The sequence below is a fragment of the Archocentrus centrarchus genome, chromosome 19, assembly GCF_007364275.1.
Source record: "Archocentrus centrarchus isolate MPI-CPG fArcCen1 chromosome 19, fArcCen1, whole genome shotgun sequence".
Classification (NCBI taxonomy): domain Eukaryota; kingdom Metazoa; phylum Chordata; class Actinopteri; order Cichliformes; family Cichlidae; genus Archocentrus; species Archocentrus centrarchus.
This window is the reverse complement of record NC_044364.1, coordinates 10,251,172-10,278,725: the sequence shown is the minus strand read 5'-3', so window position 1 is coordinate 10,278,725 and position 27,554 is coordinate 10,251,172. Positions and strand designations below refer to the sequence as shown.

The 27,554-nt window shown below is 40.8% G+C and overlaps 1 protein-coding gene across 1 annotated transcript in view; it reads left to right on the top strand.

The window, feature by feature from the left end:
* Nucleotides 1–22,321, top strand: part of LOC115798506 (double C2-like domain-containing protein alpha) — a 28,574-nt gene extending 6,253 nt beyond the window's left edge. Inside the window, 6 exon segments of the mRNA XM_030755368.1 lie at nt 5,173–5,299; nt 7,652–7,711; nt 12,024–12,223; nt 18,114–18,195; nt 18,414–18,510; nt 20,267–22,321. Coding sequence (XP_030611228.1) covers nt 5,173–5,299; nt 7,652–7,711; nt 12,024–12,223; nt 18,114–18,195; nt 18,414–18,510; nt 20,267–20,403 — 703 coding nt within the window. The 3' untranslated portion in view covers nt 20,404–22,321.
* The last annotated feature ends 5,233 nt before the right edge of the window (nt 22,322–27,554 follow it).

Below are 27,554 nucleotides of genomic sequence, written 5' to 3'. Positions count from 1 at the left end.
CCCCCCCCCCCCCCCCCCCCCCCCCCCCCCCCCCCCCATCACCTTCACTCCGCTGTACCCACCTGCCCCCACCAGTCCATTTCAGGTACAATTATGGCAGGTGTAAAAGTTTGCCAGGTCCATAAATATGGATTGACTTGACCTAGCATGATGCACTTTCACATTATCTGAATTCCTGCTGGAGGAAAATGTGCACACACATAGGCCTGATTTACATGTAGCGTAGGTCATTTTCGGACTGTGTTCCTTTATTCAGGTCATGGTTATGTCAGCGATTTCGCTTCCCTAAAATGACTCACGATATGTTATTTGACTATCACACTCCCTCATACACAAACAGCGCTCTTCATCTGACTACTGTAAATTTTCTGTCTACATTGTTAATCACCGATGGCATATCAGGGTCACTGTAGGTCTAAAAAAATGTATCTGTAGTAAAATCTTGATTATTCTCAGAGATTATACAGTACTATGCATAAGTCTTGAGTCAGCCCTCATTTTTTTTATATTTTGTTAGGAAAATGGGAAATAGATGCGGTGATTTATTAAATAGCGCAAGCATACATGGAAATACAGCATATAAGGTTAAACCAGAGTTTGTACAACCCTAATGAGTTTGAAAAGTCAATATTTGGTGTGACTACCTTTATTCTTCAGCACAGCCTGAACTCTCTTAGGCAGCTCTCTGGTTATTTCTTTCAGTAGTCTTCAGGAACAGTTCTCCAGGCTTCTTGATGGACATTCAAAGCTCCTCTTTGGATGTTGGCTGCCTTTTGTTCTGTTCTCTGTCAAGATGATCCCACACTGCTTCAATAATGTTGATGTCCTGGCTGTGGGGAGGCCAGTCCATGACTGATAGTGTTCCACTGTGTGCTTTTCTATCTAGGTAGCTTTTACTGCACTGGCTGTGTTTTGGGACCATTGTCACACTAAAAAAATTAAGCTGCTGGCAATCAGGTGCTTTCCAGACGGTATTTGATTGGTGGATCAAAATCTGATGGTACTTCTCGGAGTTTATAATTTCAATTTCAATTTTGACAAGATCTCCAACACCACTGGGTGAAATGCAGCCCCAAACCATGACAGAGCCTCCACTGTGTTTCACAGATGGCTGTAGACACTCACTGATGTACCTTACTGTTATTTTTGGCATTGTTTTGTGGAATCAACTAAAGAAATGGGAGCAAATTATGTGCTTTTGCACCAGGCTGCTAGTAATGAAGTGCCTAAAGATAAGTTGTCTGTTACTTGTGGAGACAGCATAGGTTCATCCCTTGAATTAGGTGCCTTTTTTATGCTTCAGTGAGGCACGGGGCAGTCTTAAGTGGCTTAAAAAAAATCCTCTGATGTCCAAAGAAAAACTTGGAAAATCTTTCAGAAAACCTGGAGAGCTTTTGCTGAAGACCACTTTAAAAAATGTGCATTCCTTTTTTTACCAGGAGCATCTGTGGAGCGTTAACTTTGATCTACCTGCACAATGGAGCAATGTGTTTCCTCAAGTTTTTCCTTGAAATTTTATAAAAATTAATCTCAGAGAATTTTAAGGTTTATTTCCTTGTAAACGTATTGTTTGAATCTTTTTAAGGTCTGCAATTTAGTTAATTTTCTTACCTAAAACGGCCATAATATGCCACTGCAATATTATATGCCTGCTCCCAGACCACCAAAAACCAAAGCTAAAATCAGCAAAAAACTATTTAAGCATAAAAATTCAAAAACAATAAATAATACAGCTTCATCAACTGCACCAAAGAATAAAACAATTAAATGTGGATTGTTAAACATTAGGTCTCTCTCTTCCAAGTCCCTATTAGTAAATGATTTAATAATTGATCAACGTATTGATTTATTCTGCCTTACAGAAACCTGGTTACAGCAGGATGAATATGTTAGTTTAAATGAATCAACACCCCCGAGTCACAGTAACTGTCAGAATGCTCGAAGTACAGGTCGAGGAGGAGGATTAGCTGCAATCTTCAATTCCAGCTTATTAATTAATCAGAGACCCAGACAAAGTTTTCATTCTTTTGAAAGCCTGACTCTTAGTCTTGTCCATCCTAATTGGGAAAATCAAAAACATGTTTTATTTGTTATTATCTATCGTCCACCTGGTCCTTACTCAGAGTTTCTGTCTGATTTCTCAGACTTTTTATCTGATTTAGTGCTCAGTTCAGATAAAATAATTATAGTGGGTGATTTCAACATCCATGTAGATGCTGAGAATGACAGCCTCAACACTGCATTTAATCTATTGTTAGATTCAATTGGCTTCTCTCAAAATGTAAAGGAGCCCACCCACCACTTTAATCATACTCTGGATCTTGTCCTAACATATGGCATAGAAACTGAAGACTTAACAGTATTCCCTGAAAGCCCCCTCCTGTCTGATCATTTCTTAGTAACATTTACATTTACTTTAATGGATTACACAGCAGTGGGGAATAAGTTTAATTACAGTAGAAGTCTTTCCGAAAGTGCTGTAACTAAGTTTAAGGATCTAATTCCTTCATTGTTATGCTCTTCAGTGCCATGTGCCAACACAGTGCAGAGCAGCTACCTAAACTCTGCTCCCAGTGAGGTTGATTATCTCGTCAATAGTTTTACATCCTCACTGCGTATAACTTTGGATACTGTGGCTCCTCTGAAAAGGAAAGCTTCAAATCAGAAGTGCCTGACTCCGTGGTATAATTCACAAACGCACAGCTTAAAGCAGATAACCCGAAAGCTGGAGAGGGAATGGCGTCTCACTAAATTAGAAGATGCTCATTTAGCCTGGAAAAAGAGTTTGTTGCTCTATAAAAAAGCCCTCCGTAAAGCTAGGACATCTTACTATTCATCATTAATTGAAGAAAATAAGAACAACCCCAGGTTTGTTTTCAGCACTGTAGCCAGGCTGACAAAGAGTCAGAGCTCTGTAGAGCCGAGTATTCCTTTCACGTTAACTAGTAGTGACTTCATGGATTTCTTTACAAATAAAATTTTAGACATTCGAGAAAAAATTATTCATAACCATCTCAAAGATTATTCTTCATGTTCGGCTGCTTTCAGCACTGCTGGTATTTGTTTAGACTCTTTTGCTCCAGTTGATCTTTCAGAGTTAACTTCAATAGTTACTTCCTCCAAACCAGCAACATGTTTGTTAGATCCCATTCCTACTAGACTGTTCAAAGAAGTCTTTCCAATTATTGATGCTTCAATCTTAAAAATGATCAATCAGTCTTTATTAGTTGGCTATGTACCACAGACCTTCAAGGTGGCTGTAATTAAACCTCTGCTTAAAAAGCCATCACTTGACCCAGCTGTCTTAGCTAATTATAGGCCAATCTCCAACCTTCCTTTTCTCTCAAAGATTCTTGAAAGAGTAGTTGTAAAACAGCTAACTGATCATCTGCAGAGGAACGGTTTATTTGAAGAGTTTCAGTCAGGTTTCAGAATTCATCACAGTACAGAAACAGCATTAGTGAAGGTTACAAATGATCTTCTTAGAGCCTCTGACAGTGGACTCATCTCTGTTCTTGTCCTGTTGGACCTCAGTGCAGCTTTTGATACTGTTGACCATAACATTTTATTACAGAGATTAGAGCTTGCTATAGGTATTAAAGGTACTGCACTGCAGTGGTTTGAATCATATTTATCTCATAGACTCCAATTTGTTCATGTAAATGGGGAGTCTTCTTCAGACAGTAAGGTTAATTATGGAGTTCCACAGGGTTCTGTGCTAGGACCAATTTTATTTACATTATACATGCTTCCCTTAGGCAGTATTATTAGAAAGCACTGCATCAATTTTCATTGTTATGCAGATGATACTCAGCTTTACCTATCAATGAAGCCAGATGACACACATCAATTAGTTAAACTGCAGGAATGTCTTAAAGATATTAAGGCCTGGATGACCTCTAATTTCCTGCTTCTAAATTCAGATAAAACTGAAATTCTTGTTCTCGGCCCCACAAATCTTAGAAACACGGTGTCTAACCAGATACTTACTCTGGATGGCATTACTTTGGCCTCCAGTAACACTGTGAGAAATCTTGGAGTCATTTTTGACCAGGATATGTCCTTCAATGCACATATTAAACAAATATGTAGGACCGCTTTTTTGCATTTGCGCAATATTTCTAAAATTAGAAACATCCTTTCTCAGAGTGATGCTGAAAAGCTCATTCATGCATTTATTACTTCTAGGCTGGATTATTGTAATTCATTATTATCAGGCTGTCCTAAAAGCTTTCTGAAAAGCCTTCAGCTGATCCAAAATGCTGCAGCTAGAGTACTGACAGGGACTAGAAAGAGAGAGCATATTTCTCCCATATTGGCTTCTCTTCATTGGCTCCCTGTTAAATCTAGAATAGAATTTAAAATTCTTCTCCTCACATACAAGGTCTTGAATAATCAGGCACCATCTTATCTCAAAGACCTCATAGTACCATATCACCCCAACAGAGCACTTCGCTCTCAGACTGCTGGCTTACTTGTGGTTCCTAGGATACTTAAGAGTAGAATGGGAGGCAGAGCTTTCAGCTTTCAGGCCCCTCTTCTGTGGAACCAGCTTCCAGCTTGGATTCGGGAGACAGACACCCTCTCTATTTTTAAGATTAGGCTTAAAACTTTCCTTTATGATAAAGCTTATAGTTAGGGCTGGATCAGGTGACCCTGAACCATCCCTTAGTTATGCTGCTATAGGCCTAGTCTGCTGGGGGGGTTCACATAATGCACTGTTTCTCATTCACCTTATTTACTTTGTTTATACTCCACTCTGCATTTAATCATTAATTGATATTAATCTCTGGCTCTCTTCCACAGTTCTCTTCCCTCAGCCCAACCGGTCGCGGCAGATGACTGCCCCTCCCTGAGCCTGGTTCTGCTGGAGGTTTCTTCCTGTTAAAAGGGAGTTTTTCCTTTCCACTGTCGCCAAGTGCTTGCTCATAGGGGGTCGTTTTGACTGTTGGGTTTTCTCTGTATTATTGTAGGGTCTTTACCCACAATACAAAGCGCCTTGAGGCGACAGTTTGTTGTGATTTGGCGCTATATAAATAAAATTGAATTGAATTGAATTGCAATAAACAGCTACTCTTATTTTCATTCATTCTTTGTGCTCAGCCCATCTTTCTCGCTCACCATTTCTCATTTTTACCTCCCCCCACCCCCCTCTCTGTCTCTCACTGCCAGGGTGTCTGTGTGCGACGAAGACAAGCTGACACATAATGAGTTCATTGGGGAGTCGCGGGTGGCCCTGCGCCGTGTGAAGCCTGACCAGCCCAAACACTTTAACATCTGTCTGGAGCATCCACCTCCGGTGAGAAGAAAGGGAGGGGGGGGGGGGGGGGTAAAAAGAAAGGCAGGAGAGCCTGTACAACTAGGAGAGAGGAAAATATAAGTTTATAAGGGAGATAAATGATATTTATTGAGGTGTCCTATCTGACTCACTGTGAGTAAAGATGTGGGGAAAAAAGGAGGAAAATGAGGTGATGACAGAAGGTAACATAGACCGGTCAGCCACAACAATAAAACTACCTGTAATGTTGTGTACTTCCGCCTCATGTGGGTCAAAACAGCCTTGACCAGTTGGGTCTTGGAGTACTGGACCACTGGACGCATAGTCTTTCTGCCCTGTGTGCTGCAGGAGATGGGAATCTGGGGAGTCTGAAGGCTGGTTTGTCACCTTGGGCTCTTTGTTGTGTTCCCTCAAGCCATTCCTGAATAGATTTGCAAAGTGACAGGGTGTCCTATCTGGAAGAGCTGCTGCCATCAGTGAGCGCCATTGTTGGTGGAGGGTGTGCATGCAATGCAGCAAATTTATGTGAGTAATAGATGTCAAAGTAACTTCCATAGGAATGCCAGGACCTAGGTTTTTCCAGCAGAATACTGTAATGTAATTGAGCTGTCAGTGGTTTTAATGTTGTGCCTGATTGACTTATCAATTCACTCGGCTGAATATCACACACCTGGGTCTCATAATATATTTTTAAAAAATGGGTTTGTACAACATCTGTGGCATCTTTAGATTTATAAATCAGTAACTCCATTTCTAGGGATTTATTCCTAGAAATGGAGTTAGTTGCTGTAAGGCTCTGAACTCTTACCACTCAATTTTAAATCTGAATGACTGGGTTGGATTTTTAGTGATAAAGCGTGGCTCCCACTAGCTGTTGAAATTCATCCAACAAGTGTGGGATAAGGTGGAGGTCAGGGCTCGGTGCCAGCCAGGCAACATATTCCTCAACAAGCTGGGCAGACCATTTATTTTAGACCTTACTTTGTGCATTGGAAAAGAGAAAAAGACCTCTCCCAAACAGTTCTTACAAAGTAGATAACAATATTGTCTAAAATATTTTTGTATCTACACATTTTATTGGCCCTGTGCCCACCAAGGGACAGCTCCATGTCATTCAGTATGATAGTACTACCAACCTGCATACAGCTCCTGCTTTTAGACACTCTGAACATAACATCCACAATGTTACCATGTTTCCGTTTACTTAGTTTAATAGGTGTAGATCCATACTGTGTTTAAGCTAAAAAGCAGGCTATACCCAACTCATGCATGTGGCACAGCAGCTGTGAACTCATCAATTATTTACATTTTTCCAGTTTGCCATGATTATCTTATCTAGCAAACCTAAACACTTGTCTGAATACAGAACAGCTGAGCTTCTGTGCTCAGATTTAGTTTCTATATAAAAATCACTGGAAGTAAAACCACTGTGCTGAGGATTAATCCCACACCATCAGAGCTGGCTCTGCATTTTTATTTTCAGCTAATTTTGTTCAAATATTTTTTTGCTTTGCCATGTCAACTGCATTATTAGGACAGGTTTTCAATTTTTCTGCGTAAGTTAAAAAAATATTTTTTTAAGCACACGTAACATCTGAAATCAAAGCTGCAGCGACAGCCAGGTTAATAATAAATGCAAAGCTTATTATACTTATAACTCACATCATAATTGTTACTTCAGAAATGAAAAATATATACTTATTTCTTAAGTATTTCTTAAATATTAAATATCTGTCAGATTTCAAAAGACTGACACCCACACAAAAAAGAGGGGTGTACACACTGTTTTGTGCATACACTGTACTGCATGAGCTGGCAGTATTGGTCTTCTGAGATGATATGTGCCTCCCTGGAATTACAAATACTTGATAAAGAAAGAAGTGGATTTCGTTTCTACTCTTATAACCCACAAATAGCTTTTTGTGTGGGTTAAATGTCAACCAGGTCACACATGGGAAAAAAAGGCTGCACAGAAACTGGGAGAATAAAAGGTGACGAGAAAGAGCAAGAGATGAGGGGTGCCGGTGAATCGTCAATAGAGAGCAAGAGCAAGTCAGAAAGATGAGAAACAAATGGATTAAAAAATAAAAGCTGGGGTGCGTGGGGGACTGGGGCATGGGTGTTAAAAGGGGTGGGAGGGAGCTGGATTGGCCTTCTGAGGCTGGTGGCCACTCTGCGATCAAACGCTAAAGCCCCTCTGTCATCCTGTGAGCATACGCTGCGTCAGGAATGTAATTTTCAAAGTGGTTTCACTCGCCGCTCGATAAAGCTGTCCCTTTCTCTTCATCTTTTGCTCATCTAACCTGCCTGCTTTCCTGTCAGTCTTCTCCCGCTCAATATTTATCACTCTTCTTTTTTCTGCTCTGCCTCCAGCTGCCTTCGCCTACTGCGATGAGTACAGCCCTGAGAGGAATCTCCTGCTACCTGCGAGAGGTGAACACCCTGAGTCCTCTGTCTGTTCTGTTTAACATGACCCTCCTTCTGTCTGTCCCCTCAGTCCATTTTTCAAACTGTCTTAAAGAATAACACCGAGCTTTTGGTGAGGTTTGGTTACTTTGTTCAAAATGAGGCAAATTATTACTCTTAGTTCTTTAAAAGCTGCATGCATACACTGAGCCCATCTTTTACCCCTTAAGCCCTAAGCTATTTTTTTTAAATGACCAAAAAAATAAATAAATAAATAAAAGAATTAGCCCTAAATTTAGTCAGTAACAGCTGCAACACCGTAAGGCCAAAATAAACAGCTCCTGGCTAAATGGATTTGATTCACTTGAGAGAATTTTGAAATACAACATGTCTCCTTATCCCCACCAGACAGAGTGACAAAGTCCAGGAAAAACAGGCAATTGTTCCTAATCAAGCCTGCAAACTAGAGAGTAACACATCCTTGTAACAAGCCATTAAATGTTGAGTTTATTGAACCTGTCCTTTAAAGACTCACTTAAACTCTACCAGCAACAGAAATGGAGCGCAACAAATGTGCTCCAAGCGGCTTCTTCGTGGAATCTGCCATGTTTGGCAACCCTCGAAAAGTGAAAACAGTTACAATACAATTCAGATATGAGACGCAGCATGCGAAAAGAGACAGGCCGAGAATCCCAGCTGTGCAGAAAAAGAGCCAAGCAATGATGCAATCAAGAAGAACCAGACTTTAAAATATTTCCAGTGTTTCTTATTTTCACTTCATTTCCTGTCTGTAAACATCTCTCAAACCTACGTCTGAAAAATGTAGTTTATTGAACACTTTAATGCATAAACTGCAAATAAAAAATGTGCTGCAAAATCTGACCCCTTAGTGATGCTGGCAGCTACATGTAAGTTTTTGTGCATCGTAACTAAAACACAATAACTCAAAGGGTAGGTGCACTTTGACATCTTCAAATTAAAAATTCACCAAAAAAGATGGAGCAATTAAATCTGGTTTTGCAGAATATAGAAATTGTGTCTGCACGGGTCTAACTGATGTGAACTTTGCCATCAAGAGGCACAAGGTTTTGTGTACACTTCAAATGGATGTGAAAAAAGTGTAACAGGAATTCTACTTGTCCGTAATGCATGCAGCTGTCTGTGTCCGTGTTCACAACTACAGATAAGTCCCAGGTTTTCCCCCAAGTTCTCTTTAAGTCGGTTTTGTGACACTCTGACACTCGTATACTTGCGGACATGAGAACTATAAGTTTGTGAACCAGACGGATTCAACACAGACAGTCTTTCTTTGTGTTGCCTGGGTCAGTGGCCCAGTTGGAGATAATGGATATCATAACAGTGGTTATCAACTTTCTCTGAAAGCTGGGCTCTCTGCTCTGGGCTCTGAGTATGTTCACATAAAAAAAAGGGGGCATTTCACAGATCATATGACTCTTCTTCTGCACAAAATGATCCCTATGAGTGCCACATACTCCAGAGATGTTATCAGATGATGAAGGTGATAAAATGGTGACTAAAAATCTATAAAGAGCATAAAAAAAAAAAAAAAACCACAGTAAAAAGCCAACATTTTTGCAAAGAAGACGAGATGCAGCAGAAAAATCATTAATCTCAGGATTTAGTGCACAGAGCGGTAAAATAAACATTTTAATAACAATTATTTGAGCGCTGAGTGCGCTCTTGGTGCTGCTGTTTATTTCAGCTGCACATTAGAGCTCTGAAACTTTAAACTGGATACTTTTAAACATGAAAACGTTACTGTTCCACAGCCTAATAAATAGACATGGAAATCGCTTTAGTTTGCTAATCAAAGTGAAATTCATTTTATTGATCGAACAGGTATTCTTGCTGTGTGTTCTGTGTGTTGCAATTCCAGCAGATTAGAATTAAGTATAACAACATGCATATTGTTTCTGCATCACCAAATTAATACACGCACATTCCTGTGGCAATGCAACCCACAGTTTGCGCTTCATTCGGTGGATTTAATAAGATAACAAGTTGCACATATAAAGCTTCACTCAGCAGAGAATCTATACTGCACTTAAAACATGCTGTAAATAAAACAGTTAGTGAAAATGTAGCGATTCACGCATTTTAAACTGAAATTCAGAACATAACCTGCTCCCGACCAGGTTATGTGTTCAGCAGAAGTTACTACGAGTCACTTGTGTGACAGAAAACTCTTTAAGCTAGACAAAGCTCACCATCCCATTAATCTTGCTTTGTAGTACACCCTTCAGCTGTGGGCTGGGTTCAAACTGGTGCATTCATAACACTCGCTCTGTACATTAAAAACTTACACAAGTACATTTAAATCAGATGATAAATGTGTCCTGAAAAGACATCTTTGTGTCATGCATTGGGGTTCACACCCTTGCAGCATCTGGCAAGTAAGCTTAGCAGGCTAATGTGGTGCACTCCCTACAGTCTGGCCACAGTGAATTGTTTATTTGCTTAGCTTTCCTAAGCAAATGTGGCTTTCCTAAATAAGCAGGCAAACCAAAGAGCTCAGTGACTTTCATCTAACACTTCAGCTCATCTACATAGCTCAGAGACAAGCCCCGCTACAGGAGCACTCTCAGTCCAATGGCAAAGACCTGTCCTGGACAAAGTGAAACATTAGCCTGTAAGTCATATTACTTTATCACTCCCGGCTTTTGTATTTTTCTATGGACAACTTCAAATAGTTACCAAAGTGTGTGACAAGAAGCGGAACAACAGAATAGATTCAAAGTGACAGATGAAAGAAAGAAAGCAAGCAAGCAGCAACAGAGGGTGAAGAAGGGGAAGATGACATTCTCACAGGCCCGTGACTCACCCTCATGGCCAGCTGCACCAATACATCTATGGTATTTATAGGAAAAAAGCATTTGAGTCATTTTTTTTTAAACTACATGACCTGCGTCTCTGTAGGTGCATGATTTTCAAAAGCCATAGCTCAGCTGCTACTGTTTTTCGACTAAATGTCTCCTAAATATCTCTCCATCTCTCATTAAGTCTTATCTTCAGTAAAGAGATGGACACAGCAAAGAATATCAATATATCACACATACCATGTTCCTTCAAGCTCCACCCTCCCTTTTTCTAATGGTTTCAACAGCTTCCCCCCTTCTTTTCCCATCATGCTGCCTTTCCCATCTTTCTCCCCACTTTTTGTCTCTCTTTGGGATTCATCTTTGCTGCCAACAACCACTATGCCATCTGTCGTCACCAAGCAGGAGACTTAAAAAAACTTGTAATTAGTGAGGATAATTTGCTCCAGGTATCTGGTAATAAAACAGCTCAGACCTTCACAGATCGATAGAGAGCAGCTCATTAGGGAGGTGGAAATAAACAGGCATCGAGTGTGGAGCCAGCTTCTCACAGGGCAACAGTCAAATGGGAAAGAAATAAATTTGTGGGCGGGTTTGAAAGACGTGCGAACAGCAGACTAATTGAACAACCTTGACTGTGGTGAGAAACACAAGCAGCCCTTTATACGAGGGAAAGAAGTAGCTTTAACATCCTCTGAGGCTCTACAACGGAGTCTTTTTTTTTTTTTTAACGGCATGAGCTGAACACAACAAATGTGATCACATATCAGTCACAGATAATCACATCAGTGTTAATTTGAGGTAGTGTTTTAGTGAGTCCACATTGTTAATTTTGCTTCGCACCAAGACAGAAAACAGCTGCAAGGTAGGAAAATGATCAGTTCAATTCAGTTTTATTTATATAGCACCAAATCACAACAACAGTCACCTCAATAAAGCATTACAGTCCACCAGTCCAGTCCTAACACTGCTTAGAGTTTTGTTTAGCACTCTGCTCACTCCTGAGGGAAAATCTGGCTGCTTTCCGTGCAAACACACCACTCTGTTCACCAGTTTGCTGCTGACTGTCTATGTGTGTCATTTGGTACTGCAGGGAGCATGCATTGGTCTTATCGGGGCTATTTCATTATAAACAGCTGCTTTCTGTGGCTAGAAATAATAGAGATGAAAACAAAAGAGAGAAAAGAACCAATAAAATCGTGGGCTACTAAAACAATCAATAAGCTGAAAGTTAGTGAAAGGCTCTGCAGGGCCAAAGGGTTTCCTGGTAATTCTCTTACGTTACACATTTAAATCACACATAATGCAAAACAAACAACAACAACAACAAAAAAAAAACAAAAAAACATTGATTACAGTGGATTTGAAGGTCATGGAACAAAACCGATGCCTTGTTTTCATTATTGACCCTGAACCTTAGGCCAAGTCACTAATGTGTGAGATACACATGAGCCCATGTGCCTTTTCTCTGATTTTATTTGTTTCTGTCTTTTCTCTTTCAGTGGGAGATGGAGCAGCAGAGAAATCTAGAGGAGAGAGGACGCTTGCTGCTCTGCCTTCAGTACATCCCCCCATCCACTGATGGTGACTTGAAGGGCGAGGCCAAGGAGAGAGCTCGTGGGGGGCTATGTGTGGGCGTAAAACGCTGCGCCCACCTGGCAGCCATGGATGTCAACGGCTTCTCCGACCCCTACGTTAAAACGTAAGCACACCATTAAGTCACTCCCTGAATTCCATGACGAGCCTAAAATACTTACGTCCAATTCTCCATATCCTTCAGCCACCAATGGGAGCACTCTAAACGCTATTCCTTTGTGTCAGTGGTCCAGCCTAGCAACCAAGCCTCAACCATTTGTTCAAGTAACCCCTTAAACCTTAAAGGACGTCCACACGCACAAAGAAAAGAAAACAAAATAAACACTAGTGTTGCAAAGTGGACAGATCCCAAAGTAAACTTATCTCAGCTTAGACGCAAGCAATTAAAGTGACTAATAGGGTTGGGTTACTGAATCACACTAAAATCAACCTGTGGCAAATTTCAGTACAAGTGCACATCTGGATTAAGCTGTCATCACCTTTGTGAAGAGCGGAAAGCACAAAAAGGTATCTGTATATACATGAAAGGTACCCAACCCTAATGACTAACAATGGCAGTTTAAGATTCCACTCCTTTATGACATTTGAATATTACTTGTGCTCATGAACAACTAGCCTTCAGCTTTGAACAGCTTTATATATGGGTGCAGGTTTATGGTACAGAAGCGTGGTGACAAAAACTTGGATGTTTGTAAAAACTTAATAGAATAATATATATATATATATATATATATATATATATATATAAAAAAAAATTTCTCACTCACCCTGCAGGCAGTCTTTGTCCCCCAAGCTCGGGTCATCTACCAGAGGCCTGTGAGCTTCAGGGTCCTGCACAGTATCTTAGCTGTTCCCAGGAATCCGCTCTTCTGGACAGAGCTCTCGGATGTCATTCCTGGAATCTGCTGGAGCCATTCTCCCAGTTTGGGGGTCGCAGCCCCGAGTGTTCCGATTACCACGGGGACCACTGTTACCTTCACCTTCCTCTCTAGCTCTTCTCTCAGCCCTTGGTATTTGTTGAGCTTCTCGTTGAGCTTCCTTCTTCTTGATGTTGGCATCACTTGGCACTGCAGTGTCTATCACTACAGCTTTCTTCCTTTTCTTGTCCGCCACTATGCCCGATTGGTTAGCGATTAACAGTTTGTCTGTCTGTATCTGGAAGTCCAGCAGGATCTTATCTCGGTCATTCTCTGCCACCCATGGGGGCGTATCCTATTTTGACCTCGGGACTTCCAGGTCATACTTGGCACAGATGTTCCTGTATACTATGCCAGCCGCTTGGTTAGGGTGTTCCATGTATGCCCCACCTACTAGCATTTTGCACCCTGCTATTATGTGTTGGATTGTCTGAGGGGCATCTCTGCACAGCCTGCACCTGGGGTCTTGCCTTGTGTGGTAGACCCCAGCCTCTATCGATCTTGTACTTAGAGCTTGTTCTTGTGCTGCCATGATTAGTGCCTCTGTGTGATCCTTCAGCCCAGCTTTGTCCAGCCATTGGTAAGTTTTTCGATATCAGCCACCTCTATCTGTCATTGGTACATACTGTGCAGAGGCCTTTCCTTCCATGATACTTCCTGTTCTCCCTCCTCTTCTTTCTCTGGTTTCTGCTGCCTGAGGTATTCACTAAGCACATGATCCTTTGTGGCCATCTTCCTGATGTACTCATGGATCTTTGTTGTTTCATCTAGGATAGTGGTTCTGACACTCACTAGTCCTTGGCCTCCTTCCTTCCACTTAGCATACAGTCTCACGGTGCTGGATTTGGGGTGAAACCCTCCATGCATGGTAAGAAACTTTCTTGTCTTGATGTCAGTGGCTTCCATCTCTTTCTTTGAGCCAGCTTATTATCCCAGCAGGGTATCTGACAATCTGACAACTCGCAGGGCGTACTGTAGGTGTTGAGATACATACCTATATATAATCTTCTTTGCTGTTCAGTTTTAAAGATAAGCAAAACCTAACCTGTAAACCTTGGGTTTGATGTTTACGTGGAATACTGTAATGTTGGCATGGATGTTGATAATCTCCCAAAAAATGTGCACCTTTACCCTGTAATTTTAAAACAGACATTTAAGGAACATATTATTAATTATCATAATTAGTATATTTATAAATGTATTAATTTGGTCAAAAATTTAAGATACCCTACTGGGTTCACATCTTGGCTGTTGATCTCAATTTATCCTCAGGCTGATCATTTAACCTCAAACTGCTGCCTTTATCGTATCTCATTTATATTTTAAATAAATATATAATTTATACACACATCACTCAGAAAAATTAAAGAAATATTTTTTAATCAGAGTATAGCATCAAATCAATTAAACTTCTGGGATATTGATCTGGCTTGTTATGTATCAGAGGGGGTTGTTAATCAGTTTCAGCTGCTTTGGTGTTCCTCCTGGTAGACGGCAATGCCTGGCCTCATGTGGCGAGAGTAGCAGGCAGTTCCTGGAGGATGAAGGAATTGATACCACTGACTGACCCTGACACCTGCCTGTCTAAATCCAACAGAACACCTTTGGGATGTTTCAGTCCATCTGACGCCTCCAGGTGGCACCTCAGACTGTCCAGGAGCTCAGTGATGCCCTGGTCCAGATGTGGGAGGAGATCCTCCAGGACGCCATCCATTGTCTCATTAAGAGCATTCCCCGACGTTGTCAGACATGCATACAAGCACGTGGGGGCCATACAAACTACTGAGTACCATTTTGAGTTGCTGCAATGAAATTTCAGCAAAATGGACTAGCCTGCTTTATCATTTTTTTCACTTCACACAAATCAAACGATGTGGCTTCCTTTCATTCCTAACACATTACCTAGTCCATATCAGTATAGATATCCAGCATGATTTTTTTCCCATTGAGATCTGATTTGTTTTTAAAGTGTTTCTTTCATTTTTTTTTTTAGCAGTTTATACACACAAACACACACACATTTTTAAACCTGTATTTTACCAGATAAAACATGATCTGGCTTTACAAACATTATGACTACTGACTGGTGAAGTGAATAACACTGATCATCTCTTCATCATGGCATGTATTAGTGAGTGAGATATATTAGGGAGCAAGTGAACATTTTGTTCTCAAAGTTGATGTGTTAAAAGCAGGAAAAATGGGCAAGCCTAAGGATTTGAGCACGATTGACAAGGACCAAATTGTGATGGCTAGACAACTGAGCCAGAACATCTTCAAAACTGCAGCTCTTGGTCAGTGGTCAGTATCTATCAAAAGTGGCCCAGGGAAGAAACAGTGGTGAACCAGCCACAGGGTCATGGGTGGCCAAGGCTCACTGATGCATGTGGGGAGCGATTGCTGGCCCGTGTGGGCCAATCTAACAGACGAGCTGAAAAAGTTAATGCTGGTTCTGATAGCAAGGTGTCAGAATACACGGTGCATCACAGTTTACTGTGTATGAGGCTACATAGCTGCAGACCAGTCAGGGCGCCCATGCTGACCCCTGTCCACCGCTGAAAGCACCAACAATGGGCACATGAGCATTAGAATTGGACCACAGAGCAATAGAGGAATGTGGCCTGGTCTGATGACTCCTTTGACATAATGTGGGTTGATGGATGGATGCTTGGCACCAGGATGCACTATGGGAAGAGGGCAAGCCAGCAGAGGCAGTGTGATGCTTTGGGCAATGTTCTGCTGGGAAACCTTGGATCTTGCCATCCATGTGGATGTTACTTTGACACTTAGCACCTACCTAAGCATTGTTGCAAACCATGTACACCCTTTCACGGAAATGGTATTCCCTGATGGCTGTGGCCTCTTTCAGCAGGATAATGTGCCCTGCCACAAAGCAAAATGGTTCAGGAATGGTTTGAGGAGCACAACAACAAGTTTGAGGTGTTGACTTGGCCTCCAAATTCCCCAGATCAACGCAATATTAGGCAGGTGGTCATGTTATGCTTTATTCTGTATATAATACAGGAATGATGAACTACACCCACAAAACATTTAAGATTAAAAATAAAGTTTCACATAAAATTTAGCACTGCTTGTCACAGAGTTCAGGCAGTTCTGATGGCCATCAAAACATCTTTTGCTTTACTGGAATGAATTGTCATCTGTTAAGCTGTATGTCTGTGATATTTAACGACTTTATTTCTAAGTCTTTATTCTGTACTTAGTGATGACTCAAACAAAGTTCTGTCGTGAATACAGTTCTTCACTGTCCTATTGCAATAAAAGCCCTAAAAATGTATTTTTAAAAAGTTCCATCAGAAAAAAAAAAACATGTTAAATGAAAGGCAGAACAGGAGGGACAGATCCTTTTCTTTTCAAGTATGTTCTCACAATATTAAAGGTCAGAGAAGAGATAAGTGATACTGGCACATGTTGCTTTGCAAAGTATTGTAAGACGAACGGTGCAATTCTGTGAGTCTTTAAAATGATTTTACCCCACTGGTCTCAGTCTTAGTTTGGTCTACATTAAATTTTAAAAAATACATTTTGTACCTGAATGACAAATGATTCTCGTTATCCACACAACAGAGCTAACACACAATCTGATCCATTTTAAAATGATGAACACCCAACACACAGCTCAGACTGATGGACTGGCATGTCACAATGCTCATTTTAGGACAACCTCTCCAATCTCCCTCTTCTTAACACCTTAATACCTCAGTTTGGTCTGAACTGGCCCTTGGCTCATGCTGACCCTATGAATCACCTTTTGTTGCCACTCATGAGTGATCGATGGCTTGAGTTAACCTCACATCAGGTAAATGGTGAGAGATGAGGGCAGCTTTTCACACAAGTAGAGGCCACTGGGAAATGTGTCACTCATTCATCAAGATGGCTATAACAGTGTATGGGTATTGACAGGCTTGAAATTGATTGAAAAGCAGTGACATGATCTAATGTTATGGGTGTGTTGTATCACAGCGGGGATAGAGAATGGGGGAAAAAAATGATCTGGGTGCTGTTGTTAGTGTCAGAGAGGTCCTCTGGAGAGTCATTACTCACTGATGAATACTGTGTGTGTGTCACTGTTTGTGTGTTTGTGTCTGTATCAGGGAGGGCGAGGGGGGGTTGAATGATGCAACCCGACAGAAAGTGGACAAATGAGCTTTAAAAATCGCCCCTCGTCTTGTGCCAGTGTTTTCCTGAGTGCTGATTCTGGCTTTGAGGCTGTTTCTGCAATAAGTAAAACACTCAAAAACCTCACACAGTCTCTCGCACACACACACACGCACAAGCATAGAAATGCCACCACACTCATCTCACCTCAAGCACACACTAATCTCCCTTCTCTTTTCCCGTCATGCTTCAAACTCCAGTTTTCTCCCTTCCTCTTTACATCCACCGAACCTACGCATATATCCCTCACACATCCACGGCAACACATCACGCATCTTGTTTCATTGTGGATGCGTGCTCACATCTTTGCCCTTTGGCGGGAGCATCTTCCCAGATGCTTTGTTGTGTCTGAGAGTGTGTGGGAACATACGCTCGAGCCCGAGCTGTGGGTGGTGGGTGGAAAGCAAATGTGAATAGAGATTTTGCCATGCTGCTTCCAGCTGGCTTAAAAATATCCTGAGAATTTAATGACAGCTCGCAAAGGGATGCTGAGAATTTCCAATCTGTGCTGTGCCGGTGAAGGACATACTGATCAGTCCTCACGCTGGGTTTAACAAATAATAGATGAAACCTTTAGGGGATTGATGGATAGATTAGAGAAGACTGATACCACTGTCTGTTCAACATGAAGCTACAGCTATCAGCTGGCTAGCTTATTACAAAGACTGCTTAATAAAACTTCAATATAGTGTGTTAATTTAGAAAAAAGAATGAAATAAGAGGAACATGGCAATCAGAGTCATTGCTCTTTCTTAACAGTAGTGAAAAAATTATGATCTCCTCTCTGACCTTTACAGCCGTCCACATTATTTGCAGTTATCCTTATTCTTTCCTGCAGTGCTCTGACATGTGAACAGTAATGACTTGTGTATATGATGGTAAAATATTCCTCTGTCACAGGTACCTGAAGCCAGACGTTCACAAGAAATCCAAGCACAAAACAGCGGTGATTAAAAAGACTCTCAACCCGGAGTTTAATGAGGTACGCATTCACGTCCATGCATAACTCAGCGCGCTTTAGTAATGATTGAAAGCAGCTCATTTAGAGTTCGGCTTTAAACCTTTTGTACAACAACACAGCTGCATTAAAAGTTTTGTAATGCTTTTGTGAGACAGCCAATTATAGTTTGCATGCCTTATTAGTGAGTATTTCAGAAGATCTTGAGATCTTCTGACTGTTCATTCTTTACTTTCACTCAGGAGTTCTTCTATGAGATCTCCTTCTCAGAATTAGCAACCAAGACGCTGGAGGTCACAGTGTGGGACTATGATTTAGGAAAATCCAATGACTTCATAGGTAAGTTAACCACCAGAAATGAGGCTTCAGATTTTTTTTTTAGATGTCACCAATGTTGTGTCTTTGGTAGATTCTTGCGTGTGATTATATTTACTTCCATTTTTTTTTTTTTTTGCTTTTGCAATCTTTTAAGGTAAAAAGTTTGAATTCTTTAGTAGCAGTTTATGGTTAAATCTGGCATTTTTCTACATTTTGATTTTGCAAATCACATGAAGATTTCCATACATCCATTTTCTGCTGCTTATCCAGTCAACAGTCTAAGCAGAGATGTCCAGACCACCCTCTTCCCAGCCACCTCCTCCAGCTCTGGGGGGTGGAGTAAATACATCAAGGTTATCCCAAGCCAGCTGAGAGGTGTAATGTCATGGGTCTGCCCCAGGGCCTTCTCTTGGTAAGACATACCTGAAACAGCTCAGCTAGGAGGCATCCAGGAGTGATCCTGGTCAGATGCGTAAACCACCTCAACTTTTGATGTGGAGGAGCAGCGGCTCTACTCTGAGCCCCTCCCAAATAACCAAGCTCCTCACCCTGTCCCTAAGGGAGAGCCCAGACAAGAGGAAACTGATTTCTTCTGCTCGTATCTGCAATCTTCTTCTTGCAGTCATGACTGTAGGTGAGGTTAGGATGGTAGATCGACCATCGCTCAGCTCTTGCGTCTCTACAACAGACTGGTACAGAGTCCACATCACTGCAGATGACACATCAATCCATCTATCCACTCTCCCATCTCTCAAGAACAAGACCCCGAGATATTTGGGGCAGCAACTTGTCTTCCACCTGGAGTGGGCACTCTACCCTTTCCCATCTGAGGACCATGACCTCAGAGTTGGTGGTGATAAATGTCTTCTTCACATTCAGTCGTAAACCACCCCAGTGCAAGCTGGAGGTCATGGCCCAGTGAGACCAACAGAACCACATAATATGCAAAAAGCAGAGATGAAATCCTGAGACCTCTGACCCTGACGCCCTCCAGCCCTTAGCTGCACCTAGAAATTCTGTGCACAAGAATTAGGAACAGGACCGTGAGAAACAGCAAGCCTGGGAGAATCCAACACCCACTGTCCATGAAGATGTCTTAATTCATCGTTCAGTACCTTTCAGACTTTCTCTCCTAGTTGAAATCACTTGGCACCAAACCTGTTTCGACTAAGGGTGTGAAAACAGATCATATTAAATATGGTTTCATTTTTTGTTAACAGTGTGTTTCTGAGGCATGTGGGTAGTCTAGTTTTAAGCTTATGTTCCTCAGATCGGAGGAATGGCATTTGTTAGGGATTATTTTCAGATGGAAATAAATACACATTATCCATGCTACTGAGCATATGAGAGGTTGATTCAAAGTCAGTTATGTACTTCATTACATCTTGAAATCCATAAAAGAAGAAAGGATTAAATCTGAAACTGAACAGCTGGAGAGCCATTTACAATGGGCTGTCTGCCAGTGAATTTAAAGAGACGAACTTGACTCAGCTATGTTAATTTTTCTCCTTTTGCCTTAGAAAGTGATCCAGGTTGAAGTCTCTGTTTTTTTGTTATACTTTTTTTTCTTGGATATTCTTTTATATCCTCATTGTTATTCCTCTCCATTTTAGCCCTCCATTATAGATAGAATAGCGCAGAAGAGTAGAAAACAGAGCAACACAGATTTTAAAAGTTGCACACACAAACTGCAGCTAATTATGCCTACTCTTCTTAACATTAGACACTTTTTACATTAGTCCACTCTGACAGTCTGTCCTGTCTCTGCTCGGGTCAGGGGGGGTATCCTTAGGGTGTCATTCACAGGGAGAAACTCTGCAGCACTGGATAGACTGTCTGAAGAACAAGGGCAAGAAAGTGGAGCGCTGGCACACACTGACCAACGAGCTGCCTGGATCCACGCTGCAGGAATGAGCCGAATTTCTTCCACTATTACCGACGCTAGAGGAACCGCCTGAAGACCCATGAAGAAGGACGTTTTATCGCATGTTTTGAGGATTTTTTTCTGCATGAATGTGACGGATTCCATATCTTTCTTTGTGTTATAATTCAAAACGTCATACCCAGATGGGGTCACAATCATAGATCAATACTCTAATCTTGGATCTAAAATAGACCCAGTGTCCCCAACACAAAGCTGAAACTATTTTCTTTATAATATTGGCATGCATTCACATCCTTTTAAGGCTTTAACATCAGCCTAAATGCTCCTCATGGACAGAGCCCACTCATGAAGAATAATTATACCGGGACATTTGATGAGGGGAAAATGTTTAATTATTCTCTCGCGCAGTCCCGCATGTCAGGTTTGCCTGCTCTTATTAAATTCAGGCAAGTCAATTTCATTAACCGCTGACATTAAAACTCCACGGTTATGCCCCTCTGTCTCAAAGCGCACATACCTCTCCGTGCAATAATGATTGCCTAATGCTTCCGAAGATTTCCAAGTGGTCTTAATACTGTCGGACGTTTTGCATCTGCTGATCTGATCGTCACTGGATTGCCCGCAGATAGCACAAGCTGATAAGATAGCTGGTTCTTCCATGTCGATGGTTTGTGTGACTTATTTGCATGTTCGGTGTTGATGGCGCAAACTAAAAAATAAATAAAATTAAAAAAAAAAAAAAAAGTCAATATCTGCCAGGAGGAAATGTTCATCAATGTGTTGTTTCCTAGAAGGAATTTTATTTTTTAATGGTAACAGCTCTTTAATGTTGTTCACAGTTGTTTGACGTGTCAGCGCTGATATTGGTGTCACTTGATGTTGACATAATTTTGCTTCACTTTCCCTAATTTATAAGGCCAGTGTCATTAACAGAAAAGCTTCACAGCAACAGAGCATTTTATGGTGATCCATGCATGGTTGTACTCTGACACAGTGAATACAAATCGTATGCCTTTGTTTAATATACAAATTGTAAATATGAATGGTGTATAGAGCGCTGTGTTTTATGGTGCTGCTTTACTGTTGATTGCTTTAAGCTGCAGGTTTTCTCTGTGTGGTAAACAGGCATGTTCAAAATGCCATTGCTGTTAATATGTAAATATATGTATGGTGTTTCACTTGTTTTGGATGTTTGTCTTTTGGAAAGTGCGCATGTTCTTTGCTTTTCTTCCCCCAAAGTGTTCCAAAGTGGACTCACTGATACACTGATGTTTACGCACAGGCTGATAGTAAGCCAGTAAAGCTAATACTGCCACCTGGTGTCACGAACGGTAAGTGCAGTCTCTTCTCTGACGAGCAGAAGTGATCTATCAAACATATCAGGTGAAAGGAAACCAACACACATTGAACCTTCTTTAACACAATATGCTTCATGTTCAGATTTTGACTGATCGCTGGTACAGTGCCAGTAAAGCGTCTCGTCCAAACAATCGCGTGAAAGCCAATAACAGCAGCAGTTATGACTTTAAATATGAATACATTAATCTCTACTATATTTAATAAATTACAACCCCAATTCCAAAAAAGTTGGGATGTCGTGTAAAAACAAAATGCAATGATTTGCAAATCTCATGAAGTTCATTTTGAATTTGATGGCAGCAACGTGTCTCAAGAAAGTTGGAAGTAGAAGTTGGTAGTAGAAAAGTCTGGCTGCTGCACTGGCCTGCCTGCAGCTCAGACCTGAAACCACTTGGAGCATCAAGAAATGAAAAATACAACAAAGAAGACCCAGAACTGTTGAGCAGCTAAAATCCAAATCAGACAAGAATGGGACAACATTCCTCTCCCAAAGGTACAGCAGCTGGTCTCCTGAGTCCCCAGATTTTTACAGACCTACACAGAGGTAAACATGAGCCTGTCCCAACTTTGTAGGATGTGTTGCTGCCATCAAATTCTTCTAGTTCTTAAAATGGTACATTTTATCTGTTTAAACAATTGATATGTTTTCTATGTTCCACTGTGAATAAAAATGTGTTAAGATTTCCAGATCATTCTGTTTTTATTTACATTTTACACAGCATCCCAATTTTTTTTTATTTTTTGTTTGTTTTGTTTTTTTAATCGTCACGGTTACCGCCGGCATCAGTTCATTTCACGGAGTTCACTCTCGTCACACATTTGTGTCTACAGCAGGCAGCAGCTTTCAGTGAAAATCCTTACAAAAAAACTCTGTGTGCCAGCAGCTTGACACCAAACTGCAGACAGACACACTTAACAACAGCCTGGTGAGTAGCGTGGAGCTTTTAGCAGGAGAGCTATTGTGTCTGTTTAGGATTTAAATGATGACCTTTTTTTTTTTCTTTTTTTTTTTTTACAAGGACCAGGGAGGGGTGTAAAAATGCTATTTACCATCTTTTAGCTGTAGAACAGAATGACCACTGCCATGTGTGTATATGTATATGTACAGGTGCTGGTCATAAAATTAGAATATCATGAAAAAGGTGATTTATTTCAGTAATTCATTCAAAAAGTGAAACTTTTATATTATATTCATTTATTACACACAGACTGATATATTTCAAATATTTATTTCTTCTAATTTTGATGATTATAACTGACAACTAATGAAAGCCCCAAATTCAGTATCTCAGAAAATTAGATTATTACTTAAGACCAATACAAAAAAATGATTTTTAGAAATGTTGGCTAACTGAAAAGTATAAACATGAAAAGTATGAGCATCTACAGCACTCAATACTTAGTTGGGGCTCCTTTTGCCTGGATTACTGCAGCAGTGCGGCATGGCATGGAGTCGATCAGTCTGTGGCACTGTTCAGGTGTTATGAGAGCCCAGGTTGCTCTGATAGTGGCCTTCAGCTCTTCTGACTTGGTAGGTCTGGCATATCACATCTTCCTCTTCACAATAGCCCATAGATTTTCTATGGGGTTAATGTCAGATGAGTTTGCTGGCCAATTAAGAACAGGGATACCATGATCCTTAAACCAGGTACGGGCAGCTTTGGCACTGCGTGCAGGTGCCAAGTCCTGTTGGAAAATGAAATCTGCATCTCCATAAAGTTGGTCAGCAGCAGGAAGCATGAAGTGCTCTAAACGTCCTGGTAGACGGCTGCGTTGACCTTGGACCTCAGAAAACACAGTGGACCAACACCAGCAGATGGCATGGCACCCCAAACCATCACTGACTGTGGAAACTTTACACTGGACCTCAAGCAACGTGGATTCTGTGCCTCTCCTCTCTTCCTCCAGACTCTGGGACCTTGATTTCCAAAGGAAATGCAAAATTGACTTTGATCAGAGAACATAACTTTGGAGCACTCAGCAGCAGTCCATCCCTTTTTGTCTTTAGCCCAGGTGAGACGCTTCTGAGGCTGTCTCTTGTTCAAGAGTGGCTTGACACGAGGACTGCGACAGCTGAAACCCATGTCTGCATACGTCTGTGCGTGGTGGTTCTTGAAGCACTGACTCCAGCTGCAGTCCACTCTTTGTGAACCTCGCCCACATTTTTGAATGTGTTTTGTTTCACATTCCTCTCCAGGGTGCGGTTATCCCTATTGCTTATACACTTTTTTCTAACACATGTCTTCCTTCCCTTCGCCTCTCTATTAATGTACTTGGACACAGAGCTCTGTGAACAGCCAGCCTCTTTAGCAATGACCTTTTGTGTCTTGCCCTCCTTGTGCAAGGTGTCAATGTCGTCTTTTGGACAACTGTCAAGTCAGCAGTTTTCCACATGATTGTGTAGCCTACAGAACTAGACTGAGAGACCATTTAAAGGCCTTTGCTGGTGTTTTGAGTTAATTAGCTGATTATAGTGTGGCACCAGGTGTCTTCAATATTGAACCTTTTCACAATATTCAAATTTTCTGAGATACTGAATTTGGGGTTTTCATTAGTTGTCAGTTATAATCATCAAAATTAAAAGAAACAAACATTTGAAATATATCAGTTTGTGTGTAATGAATGAATATAATATACAAGTTTCACTTTTTGAATGGAATTTCTGAAATAAATCAACTTTTTCATCATATTCTAATTTTATGACCAGGAAACACACACACACACACACACACACACACACACACACACACACACACACACACACACACACACACACACACACACACACACACACACACACACACACACACACAGTATATGTGTATACCAGGTATACAAACAGTGACTAAGCAGTGATATGTGAAATAAACTGCTTTCTAGAGGTGGAGATCTTGAATTCATGCGCACAAGAGCATCACCTCATTTTCTTTCCTTCCTTGGCTTCATGTAGATGCTCTGTGATATTAAGGTCAGTGCTGTGGGAGGACTGCAGACTCCTGGCTTGAAAGCTTTGGATAATCACTCTGCTGAAAATCTAACCACTGGCGCTTGCATCATTCTTTGGGCAGATTATTTTAAAATTTAAAAATGTATGATTCCTTCAACAGCTATAAGTTCACTGACACCGCTGTACTGTAAAGGAGACAGTGTCACACTTAGACATCCCCACCTCCATACATCACAGTCCCCTGAGTGCAGTTTGGTTTTTCCTCCCCTCACTTGTCTGAAAAAGCTTCTGCCTGTCTGTGCAGGTTCTTTACAAAATTAATGAAAGGCATCTTATTCTTTAAACTTATGAATTATTTCTATATCAGACCTAGGTGACTTGGGTCACTTCCTTACATTTGATTGGCAAATCATATTGGATGAAGCAAAACTCTAAATAAGATTTGGATGGCTTTCTTCTTAGCCCTATTAAATTAGTCTGAATCAGCATCACTTATTAAATGTTTCAATTCTTTCATTTGACAGGTAGGTCAGAGGATAGCATTGAGACTTCTTTTTATAAACTGTGCTCTGTGTACCTGAGCTTGTATGGGCACAGTGCCCTGAGTGAGCTCACTGACTGACTCAGCGTCATGGGCGGTGAGACAGAAGTTCAGTCTAGATAATAACTGGGAAAAAAAACCTTCAGAGAAACACGTGAAGCTCCCTGCAGCTGTGTAGTTTGTGATTACTGTGCATTTTCTCCTGCAGCCTGAGTGGAAAAGAAGCTCTTTGTGAAATGAGATAAGGCTGCTACGGTTTCATCTTAGTCACTGTTTGTTCCTGGATCTGCTCGCACGTCAACACCACCACTGAATGTCTGCTCTGTGTGGGCTCTGCCATTACAGGAGGTACAATGTTACAAATGCAAGTAACAATTTACTTAAAAATCACCTAAGAATGCTGTGCAAAGTAAAACAAATGTAAAATGTAAAAGGCATTTTGCTACAATACACAAGCAAAACAAGAGAATACAGATTTCATTTTTAAAGTGGTCCTGAGCAATAGTTCTCCAGGCTTTCTGAAGGTCTTTCAAAGTTTTTCTTTGGCTGCTTTTTCACTCATTTTCAGTTCAGTCTTTGTATCTGAACATTTTCAGAATAATGCTTTTTATTTTTGTTACTTAACACTGACCTACACATCACTCAAGCATAAAAAAGGCACCTAACTCAAGGGATGATCCAGTGTTGTGTCTGCACATAACAGACAACTTTGCAAAGAATCCATTTTAAATGATCCTAAATGATCTTTAGGCACTTTGTTACTAGCATAAAAACATATTATTTATTGTCATTTCTTCAGTTGAATCTATGAAATGTTTTTTAAAAATAACCCAATTTGACAGGCATAATAGTATTTTTGCACCAACAAGTTGAGCTTTTGGCTAAAAACTTCTTGGCATGATGTGCAATGTGCCCTTAAGAAAATTGAGGAAACTAGACAAGTGGAGGACAAAAGAGGAAGTGGCAGGCCTAAAAATCTATCTACAGCAGATGAACAGTCATGTCCTTAAGAAACAGGAAAAGGTCTGACACATGACCTGAGAGGTGCATCTGGCCCTTCAGTTGAGCTGTTGTACTGTTCACTGAAACCTCATCAGAAATGGTCTCAGTGGAAAGGTGGCCATCAAAAAGTCATTCTTAAAGTATATCACATTATACAAGAACTGGACTGAAAATCAGTAGCAACAGGTATTACGGAGTAATGAATCTATCTATCCATTTTCTTCCATTTTATCCAATTTGGTTCAAACCTTCAGCAGGATGTACAGAGGAGGTCAGGAGAGAGGCACAACAATGTCTACAGCCATCTGTAAAACATGGTGGAGCCTCTGTGATGGTTTGGGCTTGCCTTTCAGCCAGTGGTGTTGGCTGATGAAATTATAAATTTAGAAAAGTACCATCAGATTTTAATCCAAACACCAACTGGGAAGCATTTGATTGGCAACACCTTTATTTTTCAGCATAACAATGATCCCAAACACACTGCCAGATCAGTAAAAACATACCTGGATAGAAAAACACACCGTGGAACACTATCAGTCATGTTTGGCCTCCTCAGAGCCCGGACCTCAACATTACTGAAGGAGTGTGAGATCATCCTGAGAGAGAGTAGAACAAAAGGCAGCCAACATCCAAAGAAGAGCTTTGAATGTCCTTCAAGAAGCCTGGAGAACTATTCCTGAAGACTACTGAAAGGAATGGCAAGAAAGTCTAAGAGAGTTCAGGCTGTGTTGAAGAATAAAGGTGGTCATACCAAATGTTGACCTCCAAGCTCATTAGAATTCCACAAACTTTGCTTTTTGCCTAATGTACTTTATTTCCACATATGTTTGCAAATGTTTCAATAAATCAAGAGTTTGACATGGTACTGTATTCAGAAATCAACGTGATCCCGTTTAAGGCTTAAAATAAGTACAAATGTAGAGATGTAAATTTAAAGTTATCCACACTCTCTTTTCTGGTGTTAAGTAATTTCAAATAAACAGACATTTCCCAGCTGTAATAAAAATATGAGCAGGTTTTTGTAGACTTGAAAACAAACCAACATTTTAAAAAAACAAGGTCCAATCTTATACATTTGCTGAAGCTGCAGGAGTGAAAATTGGACTGCTGGTTTTGAGATCAAAGCTCAGATTACCATAGAGGAAAAGAAAAATCAGAGGTGCACTTGAGGACAGTCAAGTTTTTAACACCTACGAGGCATCTGAAACACAGCCACAAAGGCCCACCTGGTGATAAAGCTGTTTAATTAAAAGTAAATGATCAGCAGCAGCAGAGGCACCATGTGTAAAACACCACAGTGGCCTTTAATGAGTCATTGGAAATAGGATTTA